This window comes from Strix uralensis, chromosome Z, assembly GCF_047716275.1.
Source record: "Strix uralensis isolate ZFMK-TIS-50842 chromosome Z, bStrUra1, whole genome shotgun sequence".
Lineage (NCBI taxonomy): Eukaryota > Metazoa > Chordata > Aves > Strigiformes > Strigidae > Strix > Strix uralensis.
The window spans coordinates 78,366,139-78,393,021 of NC_134012.1; the positions used below are offsets into that span (position 1 = coordinate 78,366,139).

Genomic DNA, 26,883 nt, shown 5'->3' on the forward strand with positions numbered 1-26,883 from the left:
AATTTGCTGGAGATGTGCTACGTTCATGTAATTTCAAGTAACAAAGCAAATTCTGCTTGTTGATGTCATAAGTGAATTTGGGCTCTATTTTGCTTCTTTTTCTCAATTAGAAAAGACAAGAATTAGGAAAAGTTGTCTGACAGTTATCTTTAGGGTACTAAACTTCTGTATTTTACTGGGGTTTTTTATACTAGGGCTTCACAATTATTTACTGGAAACTGCATATCTTTTGTGGAAGTCTTTTTTGTTTCTAGGTTACTAAGCAAGAAGCATTCATTTCAGCTTTCTTAACATTATTAATGGCAGGATAACGGTGGAAATAATTTTAAGCTGGGTTTTCCTGAAGCCTCAGACTTATTAAGGATATATTTCATTGAGTGGGACATATTTCTTTGAGTGGTTAGTCACGTGCAGGATTCTCAACAACTTCTGTTAGGAGTTAAGCAAGGAGGCTTGCGGTGTGTGTCTGTTTCCCTGTGCATGCACCGGTGCAGTGATGGGTTTCTGTTTTGCGTTGGTTATGTTCCCTGTCTTTGCTGTCTTCCCCTCCTCTCCTGCCCTGTCCATCACGTACGTTGCTAAAGGGTTTTTGAGTTTAAAATCAGATGCTTCAAGTGTTGTGAATTTCAACTCTGAATTCATCCTGTATCTGCAAATAGTTCTTGCCTATGGAAAGACAGCTGTCAAAAATAAAATGAGCCTTTTGTTTTGTGGGAGATTTGCGATATTACTTGTTTAGTTGACTATATGTGTCAATTTTATTTAATTAAAGTACACAAAATTGTCGCTGAAGTTACTTCTGTCTCCATATGTGTAACTCATGATTGCTTGGTTATTATCTGTAGGTAGGCTTTTTTATGCTGGGTTTACCACTAACCTTTAAACAATCTTGAGGCTGTATTTCATAGAAGAACTTTGCTGTATGGATATATTGAGTTCAGGTTACTACACTATGATGGCCATAGTTTCTTTTTGGTCCCAGTGGAGAATAGTACTTCATAATTAAAATGAACTTTGGTAGCTGAATGCAGGTGAACTTGAACTTAAAACTGTTTATATACACTGTTGCATTAGAACCTTGGCTTAACAGTAAATGGTATCTTCAAGGAAAGAATCATAATTCAAGTGATAGTCCAGTTTAAATCTGCGGTTAAAATGATCAGCTGGGAATGATTTTCTCTTTGAACTCCTCTAATTAATTCTCTTGTGTTTTTAATGGATTTCTTTTTAATTTAAAATATATTTTTAAGGATAATATAAAATTGGTTACAAGCACACAAGGCATACCAGCAGGTCCAACTGAGCAGTAGGCTTTTATTTTGCAAATTACTTTATAATATTTGGGTCACCAAGATAAGATCAGTTTGATTTTCAGACTAACATTTTAAGTGCAGTGGTGCTGCCAGAAATCCTGATAAAGGCTTGCTTTCATCATCCAAAACCCATGCTATCTCTTAGTGACCTAAATTAGCCATGATACACTTCTACAGCATGATTTCTATCAAATATGTCTGGTGTGACCTTCCAGTATCATCAGTAGAACTTGGCAGTTCTACATGTGCAAGTTTGAAATACTAAAATTTAGTGCGTGTTTATTTGGTTTTAAGTTGACGTTTTCTGACATAACTTTGAGTTAAAGCATATTGTGGCATATTAATTGAGCATGTTAATTTGTAAATGAGATGTGGTTTTATTTTTTTAAAGTCTCCTTGGACAAATGAGCAGTCACAAGCTTTTATGTATCATAAGTTTAGAAATATTTCATAATGCAGTGTGATTCATGTATTTATAAAGAAGATTATAAAGATGTAGTGATTTCATTATTCTTGACTGTAATCAATGTCAATTTTACCTACTTTTGCTATATTTAAATGGCAAGGGCTACATTTTTCTTTTTTATACTACTTAAAGTTTCAGGAAATAAGATGAAAGGTCATTTCTTGTAAATACATGTTTGTGAAATGTATAACATTTAAGTTCATAATAATAGTATACTTCATACATGAACTGCTAAAATTATTTGGTTAAAAATAAATTATATGACTACATGGTTAACGGCAGGTGGGTTTTGGCTGATGTAGCTCTAACCATCCAAAAGTGGGTCGTGTTATTGTGGGAATGCAGGCATCCTTACTATTGTGACAGTCTGGCTGCAGGTAATGACGCCAGACAAAGTAAGCAAGTTTTGCAACTCAAGCATGTTTTGGGAGACATCAGTACAAAAGAACTTTGATGTCTACATCTAGGGAACATACTGGCAACGTTTTTCAAACTCATCTTAGGTGTTAATTTATCACTTGTTTTCCCACTGTTCTAGTATCCTGTTTGGTCAGCACAGAAATGCAAATGTTCTGAAGCATCTACTGTATCAGTAATAGTTTGTAGACAGTGAAATCTGACTTAATTATGTGCTTGGGATTTACATTAAGCTTGGTGTTTTATCTTTTGTCCTCATTAAAAACATTGAGCTTGTTTCCTAAGACTTAGGAAGTACTCCTAAAGGTTGTTTTTTTTTTTTTTCCTTGGTTGTTAAGCATTAATGTTGCTATTGTTTTGTAAAGCAAATGCTCTTTTGTTACAGCAGAAAAATATTCTGTGTTCTTAGCTCACTGTCCTATTCTTCCCTTTCCAGTCTTGGAGGAAGGGGGCACGTGCAATTCAATGCTGCTTTTTGGTTGATATATGCAAGCTGTTTTTGTTTTGTGTTTTAATTCTTTTAAATGGGGAGCGAAATCAAAAAGGAGTTACATGAAAATGTAGGGCATTATTTAGTGTAGCATAGGTATGCTTCTTGGCCTTTGTGAAGAAAGTATTATTTTCCGGTGTAATTGAAAAACTTGAATTTCTTTAATCAGTTATCTTTTATTTTTATTGTCTCTTGTCAACTTAAAAATAAGTCAAATCTTAGAGTCTTTTTGGATGCAGACCACAAATTAGCCTCAGCAGGAGTTGCTCACATGGAAGAGCTGTGTTGCAGTTTAGTTTGTAGCTGATGCAAAGCAACGTGATGCTGATGACGAAGGACGAGAGGATTGGTGTGGTCTGGTCTAAATTTTTACGGATACGCTGATTCTGACAATTAGCTAGAAAATACTGGAATCAACAGAAGCCTTAGTTTCTGTTAGTGTCTCCCAATTGAATCAATGTGGAGTGATTCAGATCTGTTTGGGCTTCTAGATTTGCTTGTTCCTAATGTGAACATACTAGTCTAATTATAACTTAAAATCGTGGGTGAAAAGAGGTTGAAGTCAGTAGCTTTCCATCACCAGTAATTTAAACCAAAGCCTACTCACTTTATAAGTCAACTTTTGGGTTGTTGACATGTGTGTTTGCAAGAAACATATTCAACAAGTGGGAGTTAATGATTCTTGAGTTGCGTAACTTTGTATGCAATCTTCATGTGCCTTTCTGGGGGATGGTTAAGGGCTAGTCTCTCTTCCATCATCCACTATATTCCTGTCAGTGAGCAGTGGGACTGCTGAGCAACTGATGTTTTGGTTGTAGGAGTTAGACTTGATCCTGTTTTGCCCACTCAGCAAGGGATTGCATTTGTTCCTCTCTGCATATGGGTATCTGTAGATAGCACTTGTGTGTGGTACAGCAGCACAAGTCCGGTGCAGTGGTTAAATAAACACAGCGGTCCTGGCTGGTGATATGGACAAGCACAAGTTGTCAGTTGTAATAACTGGCTGTAATGGCAGATGGGTGCAGTTGGTTTGGATGTACAGTGACTCAGTGAATGGCCAAGCACAGAGTGTGTGTGTGTCTTTGGGGAAAGGGGCGTGGGGGGGATGAGGACCCCAGCACTAGAGAAGATCTTAATTGGGACCAGGTGTGGTTGAACCATGAGCACAGATGTGATGTAAATTCTGTTATTTAATTGCTGCAATGATCAGCATAAAGTTAATTGTCAGTTCTGTATGTTCTAGTGAGTTGTCCGTGCTGGGGCTAAATGAGATACTGTGGGCTCTCAGCCTGTACCTCTGGCACACATGCTTGTGGTTTGGAAGTAGTTCCTATGGGGAAACAGCACAGAGTCGAAAAAGTGCATTTGAATAATGTGCGTTATATTCCTAATAGGGAACCTGCCTTTTCTCTGTGCATTGTGACTAGGTTTTCATTTCACGTTTGCTGCTGGTGGTTTCAGTGTTTAACTTTTGCTGGCAGCAATGTTGCTTTAGGATCCCCAGTTGCCTGTTATACAGCCCTTATGCAGTCTGGTAACTCTGACAGGAAGTGGTGCTACGTTAGGCTTTTTAAATTCTTTCAGGATTTATTTGAAAAAAAGGGATTCATGTGAATAAATTTTGAATTATCGGAATAAAAAGAAAACATTTACGTAAGATTGATTTTGACCATTTGTTCTGATTCATGATTTACAGATGTTGCTTTGGTAATCCCTAATAAATTCAACTAGTATGAAAGCGAGGATTATCCTCAATTATGCATCTAGTCTGCTGAAATTAAGACAAATTAGTGTCAGGGAGTTTCTCTTTAGGAAATGAACTATGCATGTATATATCTTTTTGCCATTTTTTGTACAAATGGATTATTGTTGAAGATCAATTTCTGAGGCATTATGAAAAACTATATAAACATTATAGCTGAAATAAAAATGCCTGTCCTACTTTTGAAAATAAGTCAGATGTTAGTAGGCCTGGTAGAAGAGCTAAACAGATTTTTTTTTTTTTTTTTAAGAGAAGATAAGGAGAACTCTTATCATTGTGAAGCAGTTGCTGCTGTCTTCTAGCTGGCCATATGCTTGATAGTGAATTTATAGCAAATATAAACTCTACCAGAGCTGAAATGAGGAAAGGTGGGTTTTGGTAGGCTTTTCTCACTCTCCTGAACCTTAACATTACATTGGCAAGAGATGTCAATAGCTCAAGGCTTATATCATCATCTCTTTCCCAGTTCTTGTTTCATTTTTTAATTTATTTTCATTTATTTCCTTTGTTACTTTTAGTGTTCTGGATCTATGATACGCTCTATTTACATTGATTCATATTGTTGAATGAAATCTTACAGAATCGGTGGTTTGAATTGTGGTAGTAAGTTATAGCAGCAAGCTATTTTTTCATCGAAAGTTATAATTTACCTGATTTTAGTCACAATTGTTAGAACTTCAGTGTACTCCTAAGGGAAGCAAAACCCTAACTTTCTAATTATTGAGTCTACTGACAGATTTTGCCAGAGTAACAGCACGATGTTATTTGCAACTGCCAGTATATCTACTCTGAAATAAGCTGCTCTACAACAGATTCTAGCGTGAATGCTCTGATTCCAAAGAACGGTGCTTTATGAATGTGGTAAGCTAGAGAAAGGCCATGTAGAAATGACTATATGGGAGATGTTTTGCAGAATAGGCTTTTGAGGAGTGTAGATTATTATTGCAATTATGTTTGTGATAAGTAAGGCATGGGTCTTTTGAGGAAAAATCAAACCTAATAATATTCATTTGGCATTTAGGACACAGTGAGAGCTAGGTATATGTAGGAGTTCCTCGGTATGTTTCACAGTATTGAAATTCTGCAGGAAAAACTGTACAGAATATTGTCAGCATTGTCTAGGTAGACTTTAACTTAAACCAGAAAAAACCATCAGCCATTGTAGCTACACATATTTGATGCCAAAATTTGCAAGCTGTTCCCTACACTTCTGTGTAGTAACTTCAGATAGCAGGGTTGCTAAATTTTTCCCAGCTGCTGCCCCTTAATTTTGGCAATTTAAAATGAAAACCTGAGTTTATTCAGTTTACTACTTTTGCCTTCATTGTTTTATTCTAAGCTCTTCAATAGTAGAATATCTATTTTTAAATTATTTTTGTTAAGGGAAGTTATCTTAACTAAAAGACTTTCCTCCTTAAGACATATGCAATACTTAAATCTGTGGTCAAGTTTGAATTAACAGATTGCTGCTTAAGATGTTGCTACTGCTACAGACATGATGGATTCAATATTAAAATGTTGAAGATGGGTTTTAATGTTTTTCAAACTAGTGAATCCCTGAATTTATGTGCATCGGGGAGGAGATGAGGGGTTAAATTCAGACTGTATTTGTCAAGGCAGTTAGTTCAGTGATCCAACAAACCCACCTTTTAGCTGCAAAACATTTCGGTAAAGACATTATTTTGAGCTTCTTTATACTGAATTTCATTAGAACCTCCTATATGCTTTATGTAAGCCCCTTGGCATTTGTTTAGCTTGAATAGTCATGGATAAAAGAGCTTAGAGTTGGCTTTAAAGTGCAGCTTGTGAAGCAGGAAAAAGAGGATTCAGATTGCCTTATGTACCTTGTTTTGTTTTCCTTCTCCTTGGGACTAAACATTAATGCCTGAGTAAAACTGCCATGGTGTCCTCAGGTTCTAAAGGGGAAGTCACTCAGTGCACAGTTCACTGGCTGTTAGTATATGTTCATGATACATTAAGAGTAAATATCTCTGGCTTTTGGGTAGATACCAGTATTTTCTTTGAGGGCTTACACTTAAGATATCTTAGTATATATGTAGGTATTAGGCTTTTCTCTCCTGAGGTACGTGTATGCGTGTAAATACGTGTTTACTTACATATTTATGTGAGCGTATATTTATTTATGTAAGCATGTACTTGGCTTTTGGGAACTAGGTTTACCAGGTCTTTGTGAAAGGAGATTTTTTTTTTCTCAACTCATTCAGTATTGTTCACAGCATTAACACATCACTGAACAAATTGCCCTCTTGCATATGCTAATCCTGCACTTAAAAGAACTCATTGTAACACGTTTTAATGCTTTAGCTGGAACGGAGATGGAGATGGGAATCGCAGGCATGTCAAATTGTCATGTGACTGAAAAATGTCTAAAATGCCTTTCTTTTTGGGTCAACAGTTTGTACTTAGCATAACTTAGCATGAATGAAAGCATTCCATGTAGTTTGAGGAAAAGATTAGTCTTTGCTTTTGTCTTTTGTGTGTGTGTGTTGGCCTCAGTTTTTCAGATCAAGCCTGATTAAACAACGCTTTAGCCTTAATTTCACGCTAGTAGTGAATGTTATGCTGGAAATAAAAATATTTGATCTTTGTTTGCAATACCTTTGTTGAAGGTATCCAACTGGAGTTTACCACAGCTAACAAATGATTACTGCATAACCTTATTTGGTAAATATTTGTTATTTTAAGAGTTAAAGGCAAGTTGCCATATATCTATCCATGCCTGCAGGTGTAGACGTACCAAAGCCTCATTTATTTATGATGATCTAGAAGTGAGCAGTCCGATGATATTTAGTAAATCTCTTCTATTATATGGGATCTGTGTATTAAAAAAAAAAATAATTGTTACCTGCTCATGAATAAACAGCAAGCCTGCTTCTCCTAAACAATAAATTCAGTTGAATTAATTAGTTAAATAGGTGGTGACCGACAAGTTAACTAAACTTTTGATAAGTTGAACAATGAAAAGCCAACTTTAGAATGCATGAAGCTGTACATGTTTGCCTGGAGGACTTTGAGTTGAATTAAATGGAATGAAAGGCTATGTAGGTATTACATTTCTAAAGCACCTATCACATCAAATTTGAGTTTTTAAACATATATGGTGAGATATTGAAAGGAATTTTTGATTGACCTTGTTTTTTGTCTTTACAGAGTAATTCTCTGTTGGTCCCGGACAGTCTCAGAAGCACAGATAAACGCAGGAATGGCCCTGAATATACCAATGACATCAAAAAGAGAAAGGTGGATGATAAGGATTCCAGCCATTATGTAAGCAAATCCATGTCAAAGAAATGATTAATTTACTTGCACATGCTGTGCTTGTATAAGGAGTAAAAGAGCTGTGAAGAACAAGGCAATGTGTTTCCTATGGCTGATGAATATATGTGCCAGAGAGACCATTATTCATGTTGTGGGAAGAGCAGTGACTCAATTGTTTGGGCTATTGTTAAGCAGTACTCCTCAACAGGGAATAATGAGCCAGGAGTAGCCATCTGGGATTCACAAGTGTTCTGGGACATTTCTCAGTTTGAGCAAGAGATCCTTTCTGGACTGCTCTAAAGCCTGCAGGTTTGTTTGAAATGGAGGATTTTGTTGGTTTGGGGGTGTTTAGTACCTTTTTCTGGTATAAGCTATTACCACGTTGAGTAATAATTACCATTGCAAATTACATGTGTTATGAGGCTCTACCAACTCACTAAAGTTGGCTTTTGGTTGATACAGCAGTTTCAGCAGGAAGCAAATGGAAATATAAAAAGTTCACACTTTGTTCTGCATTTTTGACTAGCTTGCTTGTTGCTTGGTTTTGAAAAGACACTTCAGTATGACGGTGTGGCATATGTGAACCTCAGAAGGTTCACACAGCTTTCAACTTCAAGTCTAAATGCTCATCTAAATCACAGGATGATACTTGAACAGGCCTTAGAGACTAGGACGGGTGTAAAAGAGTACTGAAAAGCAGAATATAAATATGACAGAAGATGGTATTCTTTGACATAACAGTAATGTGGCAAATTGTCTGGTTTACATGAATCAAGTCACGAATTACTTCCTGGTTATTGAAACCCAAGAGAAAATCAGATGCCACTTAATTTCCTCAATATTTGGTAGGGTAATTTCTCTCCACTTGGACCCAGAATATCTGAGCAGCTATTGGATATCTCTGCAGCTACTGACAGTAGATGGGGTTACTTTCCCCTTTCTTCACATTGTGGTTACAGTTTTGCAAGTTGTATTTCCACCACTTTCTAATAATCTTGGTTTGATTACAGAAGGGTTTGGCAAACTTCACCATGTTACTCCCTCAATTTTGAGGGTTTGATATTCTATGGGCATTTTTCATTTTAAATATTTGAAGATTAAGCATTCTTAACGTACATTTGATATTAAAAAAGAAGAAAAAGCTTAACTTGTTTTTCTTGTATTTCTACTGGAAAGTAATGGAAAAGGATATTATTGCTCTGTAGAAGCAGTTTGTTTTAATCCACATTTTAAATGTGTGGTGCTGTTTGCTTGAAATGGATTTTACAGATAAAGGCAGCATCAAAATAAAGAATTGAACGAAGCAAGGATATTTGAAAGTTCCATATTTATTCTAATCTGGAAGAAGATCTTTATTTTTAAAGGTTCCCTGATTCTGCAAACACAGAGCTGCTGATTTGAAGCTTATTTTAGATGAGGCCCTTGTAGGGACAAGGAAGTAGTCCTGCTTTTGTCAGAAAGGAGATAAATGAGCTGTAGGAATTGTTGCTTTTGGAAATAAGATGCAAAACTTCTTTTTCTTCTTTTTTTGACTTCTGACTAATTTTCGTATTAGGACCTGTATAGTTTCAGCCTGTAGATTTGTTAGTGAGAAGAGTCTTCTGATGTTAATAGTACCTATAGGAGATGCCTTTGATAGTCCCAGTAAATTTCTATTTCTCAAGATGACAAAGTGAATGGAGTGCACATAATCATTGCTTGGCGGCTATTTTTGCCCTCCTCAGGGGCGGTATTTGGTGAGCAAGCGTCCCACCTGCTGTGCTCCCACATGCTCAACTATTTTCTAACCTATTCTTGCCTTCTGGGTGCTTCATACTTTTCAAGAGGTGGCAGTTAACTGGGGCTGAAGCTTTCCTGTTCCTTCTCCTTTTGCATACTTCGGTTGGACAGGTTCCCGAGTGGCAAATAGAACCGCCATTTCTGTCTTCAGTGGCACTCTTGGGTCCTTAATATGCTTGCGGTGTTTCTTGGAGCAATATTCAGCTGCTAAAGCAGAAGCGAAAGGTTGAAGCTACCTGTTGGGGTCTTGGGGATTTTTTGGGTTTTTTTAAACATTTATGGCCTGAAGTGAGAGGAAATAACCAGTGTTAAGTGTGGTAGCCCAGACACTTTGAAAGCAAGAGATGGGGGACAGTTTGAGCAATCTTGTATGTCTGATTTGTTTGCCTAGAAACTTTTTAACTGAAAGTATTATTACTGGAAATGTCAAACTTGCCCACATGAAAATTTTAAGTTTTGTCATTCACTTGATTGTTTGTTTTTGGTTTTGAGTCAAGCCTCACCTTCTGGATTGAACCATGGTGGTGCACTGCACAAATCACTAGACCACTGTGTGTCATAGAATGTGTCTACTGTGGCATCCCAGCCCATTTTGGAGATAGGGGCCAGGAGGCACTTGAGTAACAGCTATTGTGAGGCGCTAAAGCAGCTCAGGTGAACACAGATTTATGTGAAACAGTCAAAATGCAGCTTGACAAGCCACAACAAAACATTTCCGTTTAGGAATGTCAAAGTATTTTGGTTTTGTTAGGCAGAAATGTTGAAATGCCTTGGCATTTCTGAAGCTTTTTCTTCCCCAGAACTTTCCAGCTCAAAGCTTTCATTTCTGGAAAAGAAGGAAAATTGTCCTATCACTTTGAGGAAGTCGATTCATCAAACAAATGCCAAAAAGCTCCAGTTTTCTGAGATGTGTTGGTTTTTTTAGGTATGCACAAGCAGTAATTTCCATAAGATTAACACATAAGATTAGCATATGAACAGAATGAGTTTCTCTTTTAGGAGTGGTGATAACACTGTTTATATGGTAATACGAAGGTGTTTTGGACCATCTTGCACTGGTGAGACCACCACCTTTCAACTACTTCTACCTTACTGGGTTTTATTATAGAAGCAGAAATAAGGTTTCTGTGTTCCTGTTTTCATTTGTTTTCCCTGTTGCTAATAATAAAAGGCTGCTTGTTTTTTGTTTAGGAAAACCAAAAAAATGTCTGAGTAGATGCGTAGTCTTTCTCTCTGGGCTCTTAATGTACTAATTGAAATGAACACTATATTTATTTATTTTTAATAGGACAGTGATGGGGACAAGAGTGACGATAACTTGGTTGTAGATGTATCCAATGAGGTAACTTTTTTCATTTTTGTAGTCTTGACATTTGCCCAAAGGTTAAAGGAAAAGTGCATTTAGATGGTAGAAGAGAAAGAATCCTCTGTGTGGATATGTTAAAATATTCACAACTTCTCCTTTTTGTTAGTACTGCAGTTACTGTGTCTTCCTCTGGTTGCCGTTGTGGCTTTTCCTTCTGCTGCTTTGTCCAGCTCTGTTCCCTCTGTGGTTACATTCTGACGCTTCACAGCTGCTCTGTAGTGGAGAGAGTTGTGGTGAGATGCAGGTAGAGGGCTGAGATTTTCAAATCACTGTCTTCAAATGAAATGGAAGACATTGCCTAACCTTGTATTAAATAGTAGTAGTATTATTAAAGCATTTTTGGTACCTTAAAAATTACTAGTATTTTAACATCCTATGCTAAAGACAACATTTTTCAGAAATGTTTGTTTTTTAGAATGAAGTCAGCTGAAGTCAAAATTAGGTCAGTCAGTTCACAAAATTTTCCAGAGGTTGTAGCCATTTTTTTTTCTCCAGGACAGAGATTTGTCAGTGGCATCAAGGTGAAGGGATGGGCCTTCCGCTTTCTTCATCTTTTATTTCACAGAACAAAGAGATTTAGGAAGGTTGAATATGGTAGCAAGTTCTTCTACTCTGTGGAAAGCACAAGGATGAGAAGCTGACAGAGAAGTGTCTTCAGCAGCTCCCAAGTGTCCAAATGATGTCAGCCAAGTAGAAAAATCCATACCCAACTAGGGATTTTAGTAAAACTTTTAGAAGCCCTACTTACAATGACACTGCTCAATAATTAGTCAGTAGACTTAGTGTCCTCTTGTGAGGACTGCTTTCTCCCTGCTGCTATTATGAGCCAGAGGAGCATGGAGAACCTGCAGAGCTCTGATGGTATTGTAGCTTGCTGGGCTGGCTATTTTAGGTTAAAGTAAATGCAGAGAGTGCCTCTGGAAGAGAGAAAGATAATCACCTGAGAGGTGATCTCAGTTTTTCCTGTAGATTTAAGTAGTGAGGCAATTACAGATGATATTTAGAAAGAAGTGACAGATACTATGGCATATAAAGCATGTGTCTTTATCTCTTCTGAAGATAATGATGAGCAAGGTTTGTATGGCCTAAAAGAGATTATTGAAATGTTTGTTGTCGCTAGCAGCACGTGGAGAGTGTACATGGAAAAAGCTGTACACTTACTGCAGTTACTGTTGGTCTTTCTTGCTCTTACCACATGTTGTGCATGCTTGCCTTAGTTTGTACTTCAGTGTTCTTAGATTGCAAGCTCTATGCTTGGAAATGGTTTATGGTTACATGTAGTGTAAAATAAAACCAGATTGCTTACTATATGAACTTACTTAGCGTCTCTAAATTGATGAAGGGTCTTCAGCTTTTTTTCTATAGAGATAACAAATGTCTTGTTCTTTGAACTTACTGCCTAAATTCTTCTAGTTTTTTTCCCATACACTCCTTAGTGGTGTTGTGTACCAACATGTGACACAGTTCTGTGCTGTTCTTCCCATTGCTTTAGGATCCTTCTTCCCCAAGGGCAAGTCCCACTCATTCACCACGTGAAAACGGTATAGATAAAACCCGCCTGCTGAAGAAAGATGCTTCTAGCAGCCCAGCATCTACAGCTTCTTCAGGAAGTTCCACTTCCCTCAAATCCAAAGAAATGAGTCTGGTGGGTAGCAGTCTGTTGTCCAGATAAATGATCTTCTTTCTTATAAAGTCTAGCTCTCCATCTCCTACATCTACTTGTGGCAGAAAGTACATGGCTTTAAACACTTGAAGCTATTGAAGTAGACTACTCTTTTTCAAGACCTTTATAGTAGTATTCAGCTTTCCTCCTCACCAATATTTTCTGTTTCACTTTGATTTCTTGTATTTCCTACATTTCTGTCAAATGAGTTGCAAATGTATTACAAAGTAAAGTATGAGTCACTTAAGCGTTGTTTATTTTCTCTTTGAGCAATAATTTATGGTTTAACAGTCTGTATATATAGTTACTTTTGTTAGGCTTTTGTATAGGCTTTTGTTAAACTCTTCTAAATCAGCTGTTACTCTTTGAAAACTTTTCCTGCAGTATCATTAATAATTTTATCAGATTTTCTGTAGCTTTTGTGTCACAATTTTTTGATACTATCAACTATCGTGGTATTTTGTTGTTGTACTTAGATTTGCTGTGTCCAGTAATAACTGAGACAATGATTTCAAGCTAAAATAATTTGGTGATACATATTGTATTGTCCTGAAAAAAAATTATCTCAGGAATTTTATTTTTCATGCCAATGGAAAAATGAAAAGTAACTTTCTACGTTTCTTTTCTTATTTTAATTTTGGCAGCAATCAAAAAGGTTGGATTTCTCACAAGTTAATGTTGTTAGTATTGCATGGATTTATGAAAACTGGCTGAGGGACTGGGTAGTAGGTGCCCAGCATCCCAGCTGCTGTTGTGATAAATTGTATAATATGGCCTGGATTAAAAATAATACTCGTTTAATTTGTTTAATGATACCAGCATGAAAAAGCCAGCACGCCTGTTCTGAAATCCAGCACACCAACTCCTCGAAGTGATGTGCCAACCCCAGGCACTAGTGCAACTCCAGGACTTCGTCCAGGCCTTGGCAAACCTCCAACAATGGACCCTCTGGTTAACCAAGCTGGTAATGCATTACCTCACTTGTTTTTATGGTTCAAAAATTAATCTTTTTTTTATGTGTTTAGTTCTTTGAGAATGTTAACGAAATGTATTGCTTTGTTCTTGATATCAAGAGAGGGCTTGATGAGAAGCAGATGTTTGGATTATCAAGAGTTTGAGTATCTTTCTGTCTCTTATCCTCCTTTGTTTACTTTTGTCTTTATCTTTTTTGCAAATAATCCAGAGACTGAATGCAATATAAAAAGATTTCTCAGAAGTTTCTGGTACTTATTCTGAATACAATCTCTTCTCTGCCACGTCATCTGTGTCTATGAATATTTGCGACACTGTAAATCTTGACAAATGCAGGGGGAAGTTTACTTTTGCTATTCAGGCTGGTACAGCAAGTTGCTTCAGACATGAACTGTGTAAACCATGTCTATCAGCTTTACTGCTTAATTTGGCAAAGGAGAGATTAACGTAAACAGGGAAATATTACAGAAATGAAAATAGGTAATGCTAGAATAGATTGTTAGAAGTAATCAGCAAGTTCAGACTTTGGTAGATCTTATTTACACTGAGTGAAAAGAGATGGTGGTACTGATAAATTATGGCAATGTTTCTTGGCAGTGCGTCTATGTGAGAGGGGAAAGTTAGGTATTGTAGGGGGAAAAAAGGACTGTTTTATTCCCTGTATGCAGGAATATATAAATAAAACTACTTGATTTCATTACTCTGTAGCTGCAGGTTTGCGGACACCATTGGCAGTACCAGGACCGTACCCTGCTCCATTTGGAATGGTACCTCATGCTGGCATGAATGGAGAGTTAACCAGTCCAGGGGCAGCCTATGCCAGTCTGCACAATATGTCACCCCAGATGAGTGCTGCTGCTGCTGCAGCTGCTGTGGTTGCCTATGGAAGATCTCCTATGGTAGGCCATACGTTGCATGCAATCTCAGTCATGTGAGTTGTGGTTCACTGAGAAGAGCTACATGCTTCATTTAGCACCATCAAATTCCCAAGTTATAACGGTGCCAGAGACTTGACAGCTTTGCTGTGTGTTTCACTTTGCTGCCTGGCTGGAGAAACAAATTTGCACCTTGAAAACAAAGAATCTTGGTGTATTTATGTATGTTCCCCTTTTCCTTCACCTTCATCAGTGCTTTGCCAAAAAATTATTTTACGCTTTAAATGAAAAGGCAGTTTTGGTAGCAACAACGTATTTCATCAGTGCTGTGGACATCTGCTTTTCTCTTGCTGAACCAGATTTGTGTTCTGTACAGACGTACCAAATTAATCTTGAAGGATGTAGAAGTCTTTTTATTTACGTTTCTGTCCTTGTATTTTGTTTTTTGTGGAAATCAACATGAGAAGTTGGTCGGTACATATTTTGGAGCTCTGTGATAAGGTGTGTTAAGAATAGTTGCTGATGTGGGTGTAGTAAGTAAATGGAAAATGGAGCCTAGTAGTTATAGCTGCTGAGGCCTGATTATAATAATATACCTAGGGGCCTGATTCTGCAGACATGAACTTGATGGCAGCTTTATGCATAGACAAACTTACCTACTTCTAAATTTGCAAGATTAGATTTAAGCTTGTCATCTGCTCATTACTGTAGATATGACTACTTTTTTCAAACTGGTAAACAGGGCTTTTATGTGAAAATGTGGAAACTGTAAATAGCATATATGCTCCCTAAAGCAATAAGAATTTTAACTTGGGTATAGTGTTTAGAAGAAAAACTATGTCTGTTTGGTCCAGAATTTCTGTTTGGATTATTTGATGTACATATTCAGGATATAAAAGTTCAGTGGAATTGCAGTATGTAAAGGGAGCATAGTATATTTAAGGTGTAGACAAATTTATCTGCACCCTGTGGTGTAGCTCCGTGAGAGATTTCTCAACTGATGTGCTCACACAGTGCTGTGTGGAGCCATGCAGAGATTCTGGCTGGGGCCTGAAGCTGGTTTCCAGCATCGTGCTGTGCCTGCATGGGGACGTATTAGTGTCACAGAGCTAAAGAACGCTGGCATGGCTGCATGCCAACACACCACGGACTCGAATTCCAGGGCTAGCTCTGTGCTAACACAGGGGTATTTGCATTATGCTCAGTGGTGTGAATGCTTAATATACATGATTAGTTTTATGTTCACATGTGAATACTTCTCACAGAAGCATGTCTAGGGAAAATGTCTTGCTTTGCCCCTGCTGTGAAGGAACATGGACTTATCCAATACTTATCCAATAGTAAAAGCCACATTTTGGTTAAATGTGTAATATCTTGGGGGTGAAGAAAAGGGTCTTGCTGAATGAGAAATTGTAAGTGTGAGATTAATTCATTTTTCATTGTCAGGTTGGGTTTGATCCTCCTCCTCATATGAGAGTACCTGGAATCCCTCCAAATCTAGCAGGGATTCCTGGGGGAAAACCGTAAGTAACTTTTTAACATTTTGGTAACTTCTGCAATATCTAGAGAGAATAAAGTTAGCTTGTGTCAGTAAACAAGAATTCCAAAGGCGGTGGTGTCTGGTTGTTTCCAAGAGATTGTTTTAGACTTCTTCTGGTAAGAGGTGCAGCATATAAATCCTCAAATGGTAGTTGTCATATCCCTAGACAGCTGTGCATATACCTATTTCCAAGGAAAAACTGCTGAAGGTATACTTTAAGGTTTTATATTTCCTTCTTCCTGGGGGAAGTTAAGGGGACCACAAACTGGTAGACAGTGGTAATATGTGTAAGATATACTGAAACTAAACTAAACTTCATACTACACTGAGCATAAATGTGTAGTGCAAACTTGCAGACTCCTTGTCTGGCACCTGCTTTATCAGACATGAGAGCCTGCAGGTGTTGATCATAGTATCTGAACTGGTTACTTTAGCTACTGATGCACACCTTGCATAGTAGAGCAAGCTCCTTAAAACATTTGTGTAAGTGTGCAGCTGGAGAGCAAAAGGGTGATGAAGCAGTTGTGCAGCAGGTGGTCCATAGTGTCGGATAACTTCCACAATAGGTTCTTTTTGTTTAAAAGCTTTAATTATTGGAGAGATGGTTAAATAAAATACCTCTGTGATGCTGTGGCTTATTGATGTTGCAATAAAATCACCAAAACAACATACATCAAATTTTTCAGTAATTTGGCTTTGGTAGACTGTTGAGACTGAGCTTATCCATGTGCAGTAGATTCATGAGCATGTATGACCTCTTAATATGTGATAATTTAAAAAGTATTTTTTGACAATGAGATTATGCAGGTACAAACAGAGCATAGACTGTGAATTTGACTAATCTGTTTTCTTGGAGAGAGTGGGGCAGAGAGAATTGTAACAGGTTTTTCAACACTCTGTTAGAACCTGTTCTTTGTCCCTTCATGCTTGGCATTCACTCCTGTCTTCTCTTTCAACAGAAAGTTGCAGTTAGAGTAGTTTCTATCTCAAGGTACTTACATAATTTTGAAACTCACTTAACACTTTGCACTTACGCTGAGTGTTCCTGTTACATACTGTCTTCTTTACCAATCTATCATGGTTTAATTTTTCCTTTTGCAGCTTCAGGAAAAATTTGGAAACTTACTTTTAGGATACTCTCTTTAAGTTATAAAGCACACTGTGGTGAAAATTATATACACACATATTTCTGTTTGCCTTCATTTTGAACTCCTGTTAATTGCTAGTGATACAGTGTATCATCAGTCATGCAAACATCCTTAAATGTACACCAGATTATAGTCAAAAAAGTGTGTATTTTCTTCTGCTCTTTTTCCATAACAGTAGGAAAGCAGCAGACTTAGATTAGGAAAGCCATCCTGAATGTGTTTTCATTGTTACCCACCATGCTTCTGAGAACAGACTTAGCTATCTGTTGGCTGTGTGAGAAACCTGTTAAATCTTGGATTTACTTAAGGAAGGGTTGGTGGTATGTTGACAAGATTACTGAAATGAAGGCTCAGTGAGTTGGTGTTATGTATCAGATGGTGGTGTATCTAAATTTAGTACAGTTAAGGAACAGGCTTTGTTCTCAAAACATCTTTTATTAAGGGTCAGACTTATTCTTGCTGACTTCAGTAGAGTTCAGCATACTTAATAGAAAATATTTTTGGAGGCTGCATAATCCAGTGGCTGTAAGTTTTTACTTCTAAACAAGTATATTCATAAGCTTTCAGTGACTTATTATATTAGCAATGCCAGGCAATATTTCATATTATAAGCTATGAAAACCTGTTTTTGTTCAGGCAGAAATTTTCTGTGGATGAGTTCTAGCTGTTGCACTATTCAAGGCACAAAAGCAGTGCATGTATGCTGCTGTACTTTGTATACTGGTATTTCATAGCTAAATTACAGTCTGTGTGGGTTTTTTAATAATCTTTTCATTTAGTGTTTTCAGCACCTTATTTACCTCTTCATAGATCTCCTACTTTGATACATACTCCTTACTCTCCACTTAAGTGTTCTGTAATGTTTTTTTGTGGTTGTGTTACATGGACTGAGTCAGTCATTTCCTCTGAAGTGGCTTCTTTGCTTATCTTTAAATGAGGCAAACCTAGAATTCCACAAACTGACCTATTAACTTTCCACTGACAGTTTTAGAATGATCTCTTGTACTAGTCTTGATTGGCTACAGCTGCTACCTGCATCATCTTTGAGTATCTCTTACCTGTATTAGGCAAGTCTCCTATATTTTCTCTACAAAGCACATGGGTTATATAATCATGCAAACTAGTGGAGTACTCCTGGTTTATTTTCACAGTCTGCCTTTTCCTAGAGTGCTGTTAAGGTGCCACACTAATTTTGTTTTATGAGAAGTGGAGTTTTAGGCTGAGTCTTGTTGCAAGTGGTATAGAGAATTTTCAGTTTGAACTGTTGAATCCCTAGCCATATGTGTATGCTTGTGGTTGCACATTTTTATCAGTGGTTATGCTGGCACTGTTGTTTTCACCCAGCCCTGCTTCCAAGAGAAAATTAAGTTCCTCTCTTTCCAAAGGAATGACATTTCTGATAGCACCCAGTTTTCTTTAACCCCCGTGTGTTGTGAGATCTGTGAATGACTAGCTTGTTAGAAAAATTAATAACCTCTTAAGAACTCACTCCTACTTGTCTGTCTTGCTTCTATCAAGGGACTACTGCCTGGAAAACTTGTCTTTTGCTTGCCTTGTTTTGTAATTTGATTAAATGTAAGGCTTTACTACCATATTTTTATGTTTCTGAAAGCGAATCTTTCAGTTCTGCTCACCGCAGAGTCTAACCTGTTAGCAGTGGTACAGATGTACTTGGGAAATTGGGTAGCAATCTAGAAAGTCGAAGTGTCTTCAGCAATTTCTTAATTATACAAATGAGCTAGTCTTTGCATTTGGTCGCAGGTTGTGGTTTTTTAAAATTATTTCCTGTGAGGCTTTTCAGGTTTTTTGTGTTACTTTGATGTTTTGGTGTATACACATGTCATATCATATTAGTTGTTTTCTCTCTTCAGCTGTTTGTAATTAAGTAATTAATTTTATGGACAAGGACTTGATACCTGCATGTGTGTATAAATCTGCGTAAAATACGTGTTCATATTCTTGGTTTCAAAGTTGATTCCAATCAGTAGATTATTCTTTTCTTAGCAGCTCTTCCTGTTACCTGAAATAAAGACTCTCAAAACCAGAAATTAGTTTAGAGAGGAGATACTGCTTTATTCTGCACAGGGTGCTAGGTGGAAAGCACCCACAAATCAAGCACGCCACACAAAGGAACTTCAAAATATTTATACACTCCAAACTACGTGATTACATATTTTCTATAATGATTATTGGTTAGTTGCTTATTGCTTCTATCCATCATTGGTTAGTAACATACAGCTCAAAGGGTAAGGGTCTGTATGCGGGCAGGGAGTCTTAAGCTGATTTATGTAAAACAGTTTAACAAACTTCCATGTTCCAGGATGTTTCTCTTCTTCAAGGATGGTAGCTCCTGATTAGAAGTTCCTTACTAATTATTGTTGACAGTTTGAAGAACAGACTGACCTATCCGGTGCATCCAATTTGTCCTTGTATTTGATGAGAAACACTTGTAAGGACAATAATATGTACTATGTGGCCTTGGGTGCAATGAAAAGCATGTGTGGGGTCTGCAATGTGTGATGAGAAACAGCTTTGTGGCCTATGACTCCTGGTAGACAATACATTCTTGATCATGGGTAGCAAGCAGGTAAAGTTTTAAGTAACTCTGAACAAGGCCTCTTGTTCAGGGTACCATTCTGCTTTTGGGTTTGTGTTTGGGGTTTTTTGGGGGGATGGGGTGGGGTGAGGTGGGGTGTTTTCTCTTTCCAGATTGCCTGGAGCCATCACCTAATCAATAATTGTCTTAAGTTGGGAGTGGGAAATCAGTACTAGTTTTTGACATGGACATATGTCTGAGCCTTGCCCTCTGTTGTTTTGATACATTTAACTATGTCCTGGACTACAGATTCTTGGTGTATTGCTGTAATCATGTTTTTTTTGTTTTGCATAGCCTTTCCATCAAGGTACTTATTTATTTAGCCTTTAGTCTTCTAGAGCTGCTAAATTAATGTTCTTGTGGATTTCTCCTTGATGGTGAACCACACCTTCTAATAGTTGGACTGTGCACTGAACACAGATTTTCAAGCTCAGTGTAAGATTTATGTCCACAGTATTGCTTTCCTGCTCTCTAAAATCGTGAATTGATGGTAGCATTGAGGACAGATGTATTTCTCAGTATTTTTTTGAAACATGATTTTAATTGAAGTTTATACACAGATATCAGAAAGACCTGAAAATACATGTTTCTTATTTTAGTAGGAAAGTAAAATTTCAAATGTTAACTCTTCCAACTTCTAGTTATAAGCCAGCTTTTCTTTGTGTTTTTGGAAAGGAATAGTATAGTACTCTGGAATTGCTCAAGGCAAAAATTAAAAAGTTTCAGCTCTCCTGTTCTTCACACATGTACAATGAGGAATATTTTAAAGGAAGGTTAATTTTATTATATTCTAGAATAACAGGTTGTTTCCCCTCCACCTTGTATCTCTGGATAGAATTATTTGATGACACGTATGAAGTTAAAATTTTGTTATTTCTGTACAAATATCTTTGTCCTTATTTCTTGGCATTTTGTCTTATATAATGAAACACCGTATACAGATACTCAGTTTGTTGTGATAAGTGCAAGTAAAAATAATCTGGAGTCAAAGAAGAGCTGGAAGTAAAATGCACTCATCAGTAGAAGGAACTGTCTGCTTTTGTGTTTTGTAGTTGGGGTATTTTTGTGCTAGTTAAGGAATTCTTTTTGAATTGGAGGTATGAAGTGGAAGCTTTTTTTTGAGGCACGGAACTTTACATAGGCATGAATTGCATGCGGTATATTAATCTGAATACTTAAGAGTAGCTGGCAGTTAGGTAGTTTAGTTGATTTGCCATGTTCTTGAGAAGTGAATTATTCTGAACTCAACCCAGCAGGTCAGATGATACTTATTACATGCTTATTTGATACTTACTTGGAAATTGGGAGACCATAATTACCAGATTTAAGCTGAGAAACTGGGTTGTATTAGTATCACCTACTATGCTGTAATGTATAGGAACTCTGCAAGTTCTCAGTGCTGCTTTGACAGAAATGAGGATAAATCTTTGGATGCAATAGATCAGAAGAATATTTCTGTTATTCAGAAAGAATATATTCATAAGTGACAGTATACTGTTTCTCAGAACTCTTTCCTAAATAAACGGCATGCAAGTTTGACTTGTAACTGTTCTTTTCATAATAATTACAAGTGTATATTTACATATTACTTGATATGCACTTAACTTGGTTTATGTTAAATTGTAATTGCATTGTATAAGAACTTTCTCTTTGTTTGCTGTTGTGGTTAGCCCAACGTCAGGGAGGGCTATCTCAATGCTATGCTCATTTGACCAAAGATGGGCAATCATGGAACCCAGTCATTTCATAGAGACAGAATGCCATGAGTGAGACAGAAATCCATGATTATCGTGAAGGTGAACAGCAGTTTCTGGCATACGCTGTCAGTTATAAAAGATCATAATAAAAGGACAAAAATGCATATTAAATTTTTGCTGTGTTATGGAATTCAGATGTTAATAGCAATTTGTTGAGGAGAAAGATGGGTGGGCAAGGGATGCCTGTCAAGAAATACCTTGAGCATTAGAGAACTCAAGAATTTACCAAGTTTTACTAAATGTTGACTCTTTGAAGGTTGGCCAACCAAAATGCTTGTTAGTTTTGAGAATTCAGACCGTGAATATACCTAGTGCATTAAAAATTGAGTAATTTCTTATTGGTACAAGTATTTTCTTGTACCAATTTTTTGGTACAAATATATTGGTATTGGTACCAATATATTGGTACAGTTTTGTAAGTGTAGCACTGGAAGTACAGTCCTCCCCAGAAGTAGCAGAGTAGGCCCTCTTTCATGGTGACTTAATGGAGAGCTAGCCAGGGACAACAGCAATTGAGCCGCAAATAGTCATTTGCACTGCTGTCTCCAGTACCGTGTTCCTCTGGAGACAGAATCTTTCTTTGTCTAGGGAGTGTCAGTCTTGCAAATGACGCAAGTTTTTTCAAAGTAGAAAGTATTTGTAATGAAAAGTTAAACCATAATACCTAGTCGATATAAGTTACTAGACCACATAATTATTCTGACAGTGGTGATGTTAGCATGACATGCCACACATGTTCCAGCAAACGGGAACATTTACTTTTTTGTGTGCTTGTCTTAGCAGAGGCAGAGGGATTTGACAATGTGTAGCCATTTCTTTACACAATGAATTGTTGATAACTTGCACTATAGAAAAAGCTGTCTTGGCTTGTCAGAGACTATTGCTGGTCATGTTTGTTAGGCCCTCAAACTCAAGTCATCCAGAGTCCTGACCAGCCAGTCTTGGAAGCAAATGCCTGCTCATGATGGTAAGAGTAGTCTTACCAGCTTACGATCTTACGACCTTATGATCTGTATAACTGCACATTAAACATGGACATACTGGTAAAATTCTACAAGATTGAAAGTACACTGGGTAAGTTTCTGGCATTTCAGAGCAGAAGAGTCATTGTAATTCTACAGTATGCGTGAAGCACTTGAAAAATGTTCCTATTGTTTCCTCCCACTCCATCTCAGCAAGAACTGAGAAGCTGTGTGTATGCACAGAAGTATTTCAAAACACCAGTTATTTAGGTATTTTGAATTGAACAGAACATTTGCACTGTAACCTTCAATTTAAAGAAAAAATATGTACAAGTGGATTATTTATAGTAAATATGCTGGAAAAAATTGGTTAATACTTGCTTAATTGTTTTTCTTCTGTCCATGATAAAAGCAAAGGCAGGCTGAGACTTCAAAGTTGTGTAGTTCTGTGTAGTGTACTCTTCCTGCTAACAAATATTGTGCAGCTGCCTTTGATCTGGAGCCCAGGATGGGGCCCAGCTTTTCAGCCTCTTAAGTGCTATGACTTTAGTTGGATTCTGTACCTGAACCTCAGCAGTTGTTCAGCCTTGAGCAGTCTTGTTGCCACTCCTCTTCCTCGCTCATCCTGTGTCTCATCTGCTTAGTAAATAACTACTTTGGAACAGTCCTGTCTTTACTCCTCTTCACAGAAATTATGCACATTTCTAGTTAAGCCTTTATTATTACTGTAATTCTTCATACAAAAAAGGAGAAAGGGTCCCATGGGAAGAAATATATTTGATATACTGTGCATCTTGTATACATGTTAATGGAGTGAACTTTGCACTTCCTTTCTTATCTTTCATTTCCCATTCCTGACATTTCCATGATAAAAAAGATTTTAATCTTTTGCACTCGCTTATCCTCCATTTCTGTGTATTTTCTGAGGAGGCTTTCAACTCACAAGTCCAACCATGAAACATGAATGAGGTACAGGAATTGCATGTATATGCACTATTAATTTCTTCTTTGTTTAATAGCAGTTACTGATAACCAGTTTTTACCCTTCCCTTCTGTGAAAAATCTGATATTGCATGGGGTGACTGTTTCCATTGTTACCTTCTGTATGAAAGAACTGTAGAGTTCTTTCACCTCTCCACTTCTCACTCTTTTTTTAAAGGAATGTCTTCTGCTCTGCTTCTGGGCATATTCAGTTGCTTTGTGATGTCTGTTATGGATCTAGGCATCTTGCTTGTTCGTTCCTTTCAAACTGTGCAATACTTGGAAACATGAAATAAAATACTTTGAAAATATTAGCTCAGAGCTCAGAACGGAAGATTAAATTGAATTATCTATTGTTGGGTCCTTGGAAGAGGGATGCAATACCAATACTTGAGCTACAGTGACTGAAGATTTCTGAGGAAGAAGGTATGTTTGGAAAAGAAAGCACAATTCTGAACACAAGAATATATTAGAAAAATAAAGGTATCACTAGGGAGACAGTAGCTAATTAGTTTAAAAAAAAAGGATAGTCATCTGACTTTTTTAATCAACTTTGGCCTCTTGAAGAATGTTGTTAATGTAACAGCAGCATCAAAAACATGACCTATGGATGTGCTTAAAACAGAAGCAACAAAAAAGGAGCTCATCAGTATAACAAAAATCAGCATTCTGCAGTAGTGTTTTCATTATTATTTAAAACTGACAAACAAAGAAAACCCCTTGCACCCAAAATCTTTATTAGCTGCTATTTGTGCCCTGGTCTTTGAGTAGAGCTGACTTTAAACATTGCAGTGAACATGAAGAAATAATTTTGTGTACTTTCCCCAAGGAGGAGTGTTTTTATTCAGTGCTGGGATTCTCTTCCTCAGCCCTCAGTTTCCATATACTTGAAATCATGCACTGAATACAAACAAAAGGTGTTACAGAAGTGCTAAAACTACCTGGGAAACTAAGCCTTTCAGCTTTTCCAAAATACTTATTAAAGAAAACATAATTATGAGAAGATGGTATTGGGTTTGAAAGGTGTGTGCAACCATTGTGCATGTTTCCATTTGCTGTTTAAAACATTAATTACCAGCTGGAAAGAGAGGCATGTGAGCAGAGCTGGTGCTGATGTTAAAGATGAGGTGCAGAAATGGAGCAAAAGATGAACTTTGGCTAGTGCTACTGCAAAGGCAACAGGTGCAAGCCTCATGGGAGAAGGCTGAAAGAATAGTACCTGGTGAGGGATTGCTGCTGCAGGACTTGTGGTGCTGAAACTTGGGACTGCTGGCTAGAAACCAGGGGCTGAAAGATCTTTTGATTATCTGGGTGGATGAGGGATAGCAGCTGTGATCTTGGACCGTAGAGTTAAGAATTTAACATGCTTCCCTACTGCATGAATACCTGAGGTGCAGCAAGCTGGAAATATCTATTTGAATCCTTGTCTCCCTCTGAGGTTTCATGTGCCTGTATTACTTGGCACTGTAGCTCTGAATTTCATGAGAAAAAGACTGGCAAAGAAATCAGGTGAAAAAAATTACTGTTTTGCTTGCTTTATGGCACTGTAACTGGCTGATTTTTTTTTTTTTTTTGTCTTCTCTCTTCTTTCACTTCTCCAAAAGAGCCTACTCCTTTCACGTTACTGCAGATGGTCAGATGCAGCCAGTTCCTTTCCCTCCTGATGCCCTCATCGGTCCAGGAATCCCTCGCCATGCCCGTCAGATCAACACTCTGAACCACGGGGAAGTTGTGTGTGCAGTTACCATCAGCAACCCCACAAGACACGTGTACACGGGTGGGAAGGGGTGCGTCAAAGTCTGGGACATCAGCCAGCCTGGCAACAAGAGCCCTGTCTCTCAGCTGGACTGCCTGGTAGGTGAATAGGAACTTGTACACAAGGGTAGCTTCTCCTTGGAGACTCAGTAAGGAAATAGCTGTCCTTGTCTGGATTTTGTTCATGTTGCAAGGAAATAGGAGGCAGTTCTGTTTCCTGCTTTATGTATTTAGCTGTCTTTTTTTTAACGTATAACAGGTGGAGTTACAGGCATGAGTGCTGGTTTGTTTAGCAATAAATATCATCACTAAGAGTCAAATAACAGATAAGATTTCTGTGTAGAGAGTGTACCTGATTTTTTCCTCTTTTTTTTTTTTTTTTTCCTTCTAGTTATGCTGATGATTTTTGTGCATGAGTTTTAAAAGGAGTGTAGCCTGGCTTTTGCAGAGCTGCACAAGAACCTTGCTATGTGTTTCACTCACACCAGGAGTGACAACCTCTTTTTTTTTTTTTTTTTGTAAGAGGGTAGCAACCACATAATGAAATAATGTGACAAGGTACAAAGGTCACTTTAAGTCTTGCTGTGTTTTTGTTGGTGATCCACAAGTTATACAAGTTTTCACATCAGCAGTATACAAAGGGGACTGAGTGCAGTAGTATGTGTAGCTGAAAGCTAACTAGGAAAACTTAATGGCTCAGTAAAAGATGCTTCTCATATTAGAAGCAATGTGGATGTTTGTGAAGTGTTAACTGAGAAGACTTAATGTTGTAAAGCACAGTAATATATATTCTGAATGAAAATAATTCTAGTTTCAATGCTGATCCAATTAAATGTGGTGGGGTGTTTGGTTTGGGTTTTTTTTATCCTTTATCCTTTATTTACTGCTATCCTTATGTTAGTTGTCTAGTAGTAAAAGTTGAATATGTATTCTGTTCTGTGGCAGGTATGTGCCTGGATGCACAGTCCTAGCTGCCTGCCTTTTAGTTATGGAGCAGTAATGGCTGGCTAACTAAACTAACATTTCCACTGCACTACTTATGGCTCCTTTATCGTGAATAAAAAAAAGTAGTAGTAGGAATGCTGTTAGCTACTTCTTGCAGTGTTTTTTTCTATGTTTTAAGTTACAGATCTTAATGCTTCATTTCCTAAAGAACTGTTACCATGTTAATTTGGCAGCTTTTAGGGAGAAATGGCCATCCAAACACTTCAGGAGTCAAGCTTGTAATAAACGAAGGTTGAAATGTTTTCCACCTCTAAATCCCTTGTATTACCTCTCAATCAGCAATAGTATCACAAATGTACAATAAGAATCTTGTTGAACAAGAACCACCAACGTAAATCCAGGACCAATATGGGAATACTTAATTTAACTTTAAAATGGTGAATGCAAAATAGTATTTGAAAGAAGACTCCAAAACCTGAAAGGCATGAGACTTGAACTGCATTTTCATATAGGGTTGTGTAAATGTCAAATGGAAAGGTCATTTATTTAATATTTTTATTGTTGGTGACCTTAGCTGATGGAGTGCACTTGCAGAAGAAATGCAAACTTAGTTTGGATCTGTTTTTATGTAATGAGATGGAGGACTTGCCATTCATCAGGTTTAAAACAGAGTAGACTATGGCAACAGGAGTCTGTAGTTTTAATTTCTGCAGCTGCAGTTTCTGATTAATGATGAGAAGTAGGTGTTTGAAATGTTTTAGGGTCTGCTGGTTCATCTTCAGTACTTTGTTAACGGAAAAAATAACATAGCGTTTAA

The 26,883-nt window shown here is 37.3% G+C and overlaps 1 protein-coding gene across 3 annotated transcripts in view; it reads left to right on the forward strand.

The window, feature by feature from the left end:
* Positions 1–26,883, forward strand: part of LOC141937377 (transducin-like enhancer protein 1) — an 85,309-nt gene that overhangs the window by 44,909 nt on the left and 13,517 nt on the right. For 2 of the 3 annotated variants that reach the window (XM_074854909.1, XM_074854911.1), the window contains exons 9-15: positions 7,620–7,736; positions 10,795–10,848; positions 12,365–12,517; positions 13,355–13,499; positions 14,216–14,406; positions 15,829–15,905; positions 24,971–25,220. In XM_074854909.1, coding sequence (XP_074711010.1) covers positions 7,620–7,736; positions 10,795–10,848; positions 12,365–12,517; positions 13,355–13,499; positions 14,216–14,406; positions 15,829–15,905; positions 24,971–25,220 — 987 coding nt within the window. The remainder of the gene's footprint in view (positions 1–7,619; positions 7,737–10,794; positions 10,849–12,364; positions 12,518–13,354; positions 13,500–14,215; positions 14,407–15,828; positions 15,906–24,970; positions 25,221–26,883) is intronic. The other variant, XM_074854912.1, reaches the window with a different exon arrangement.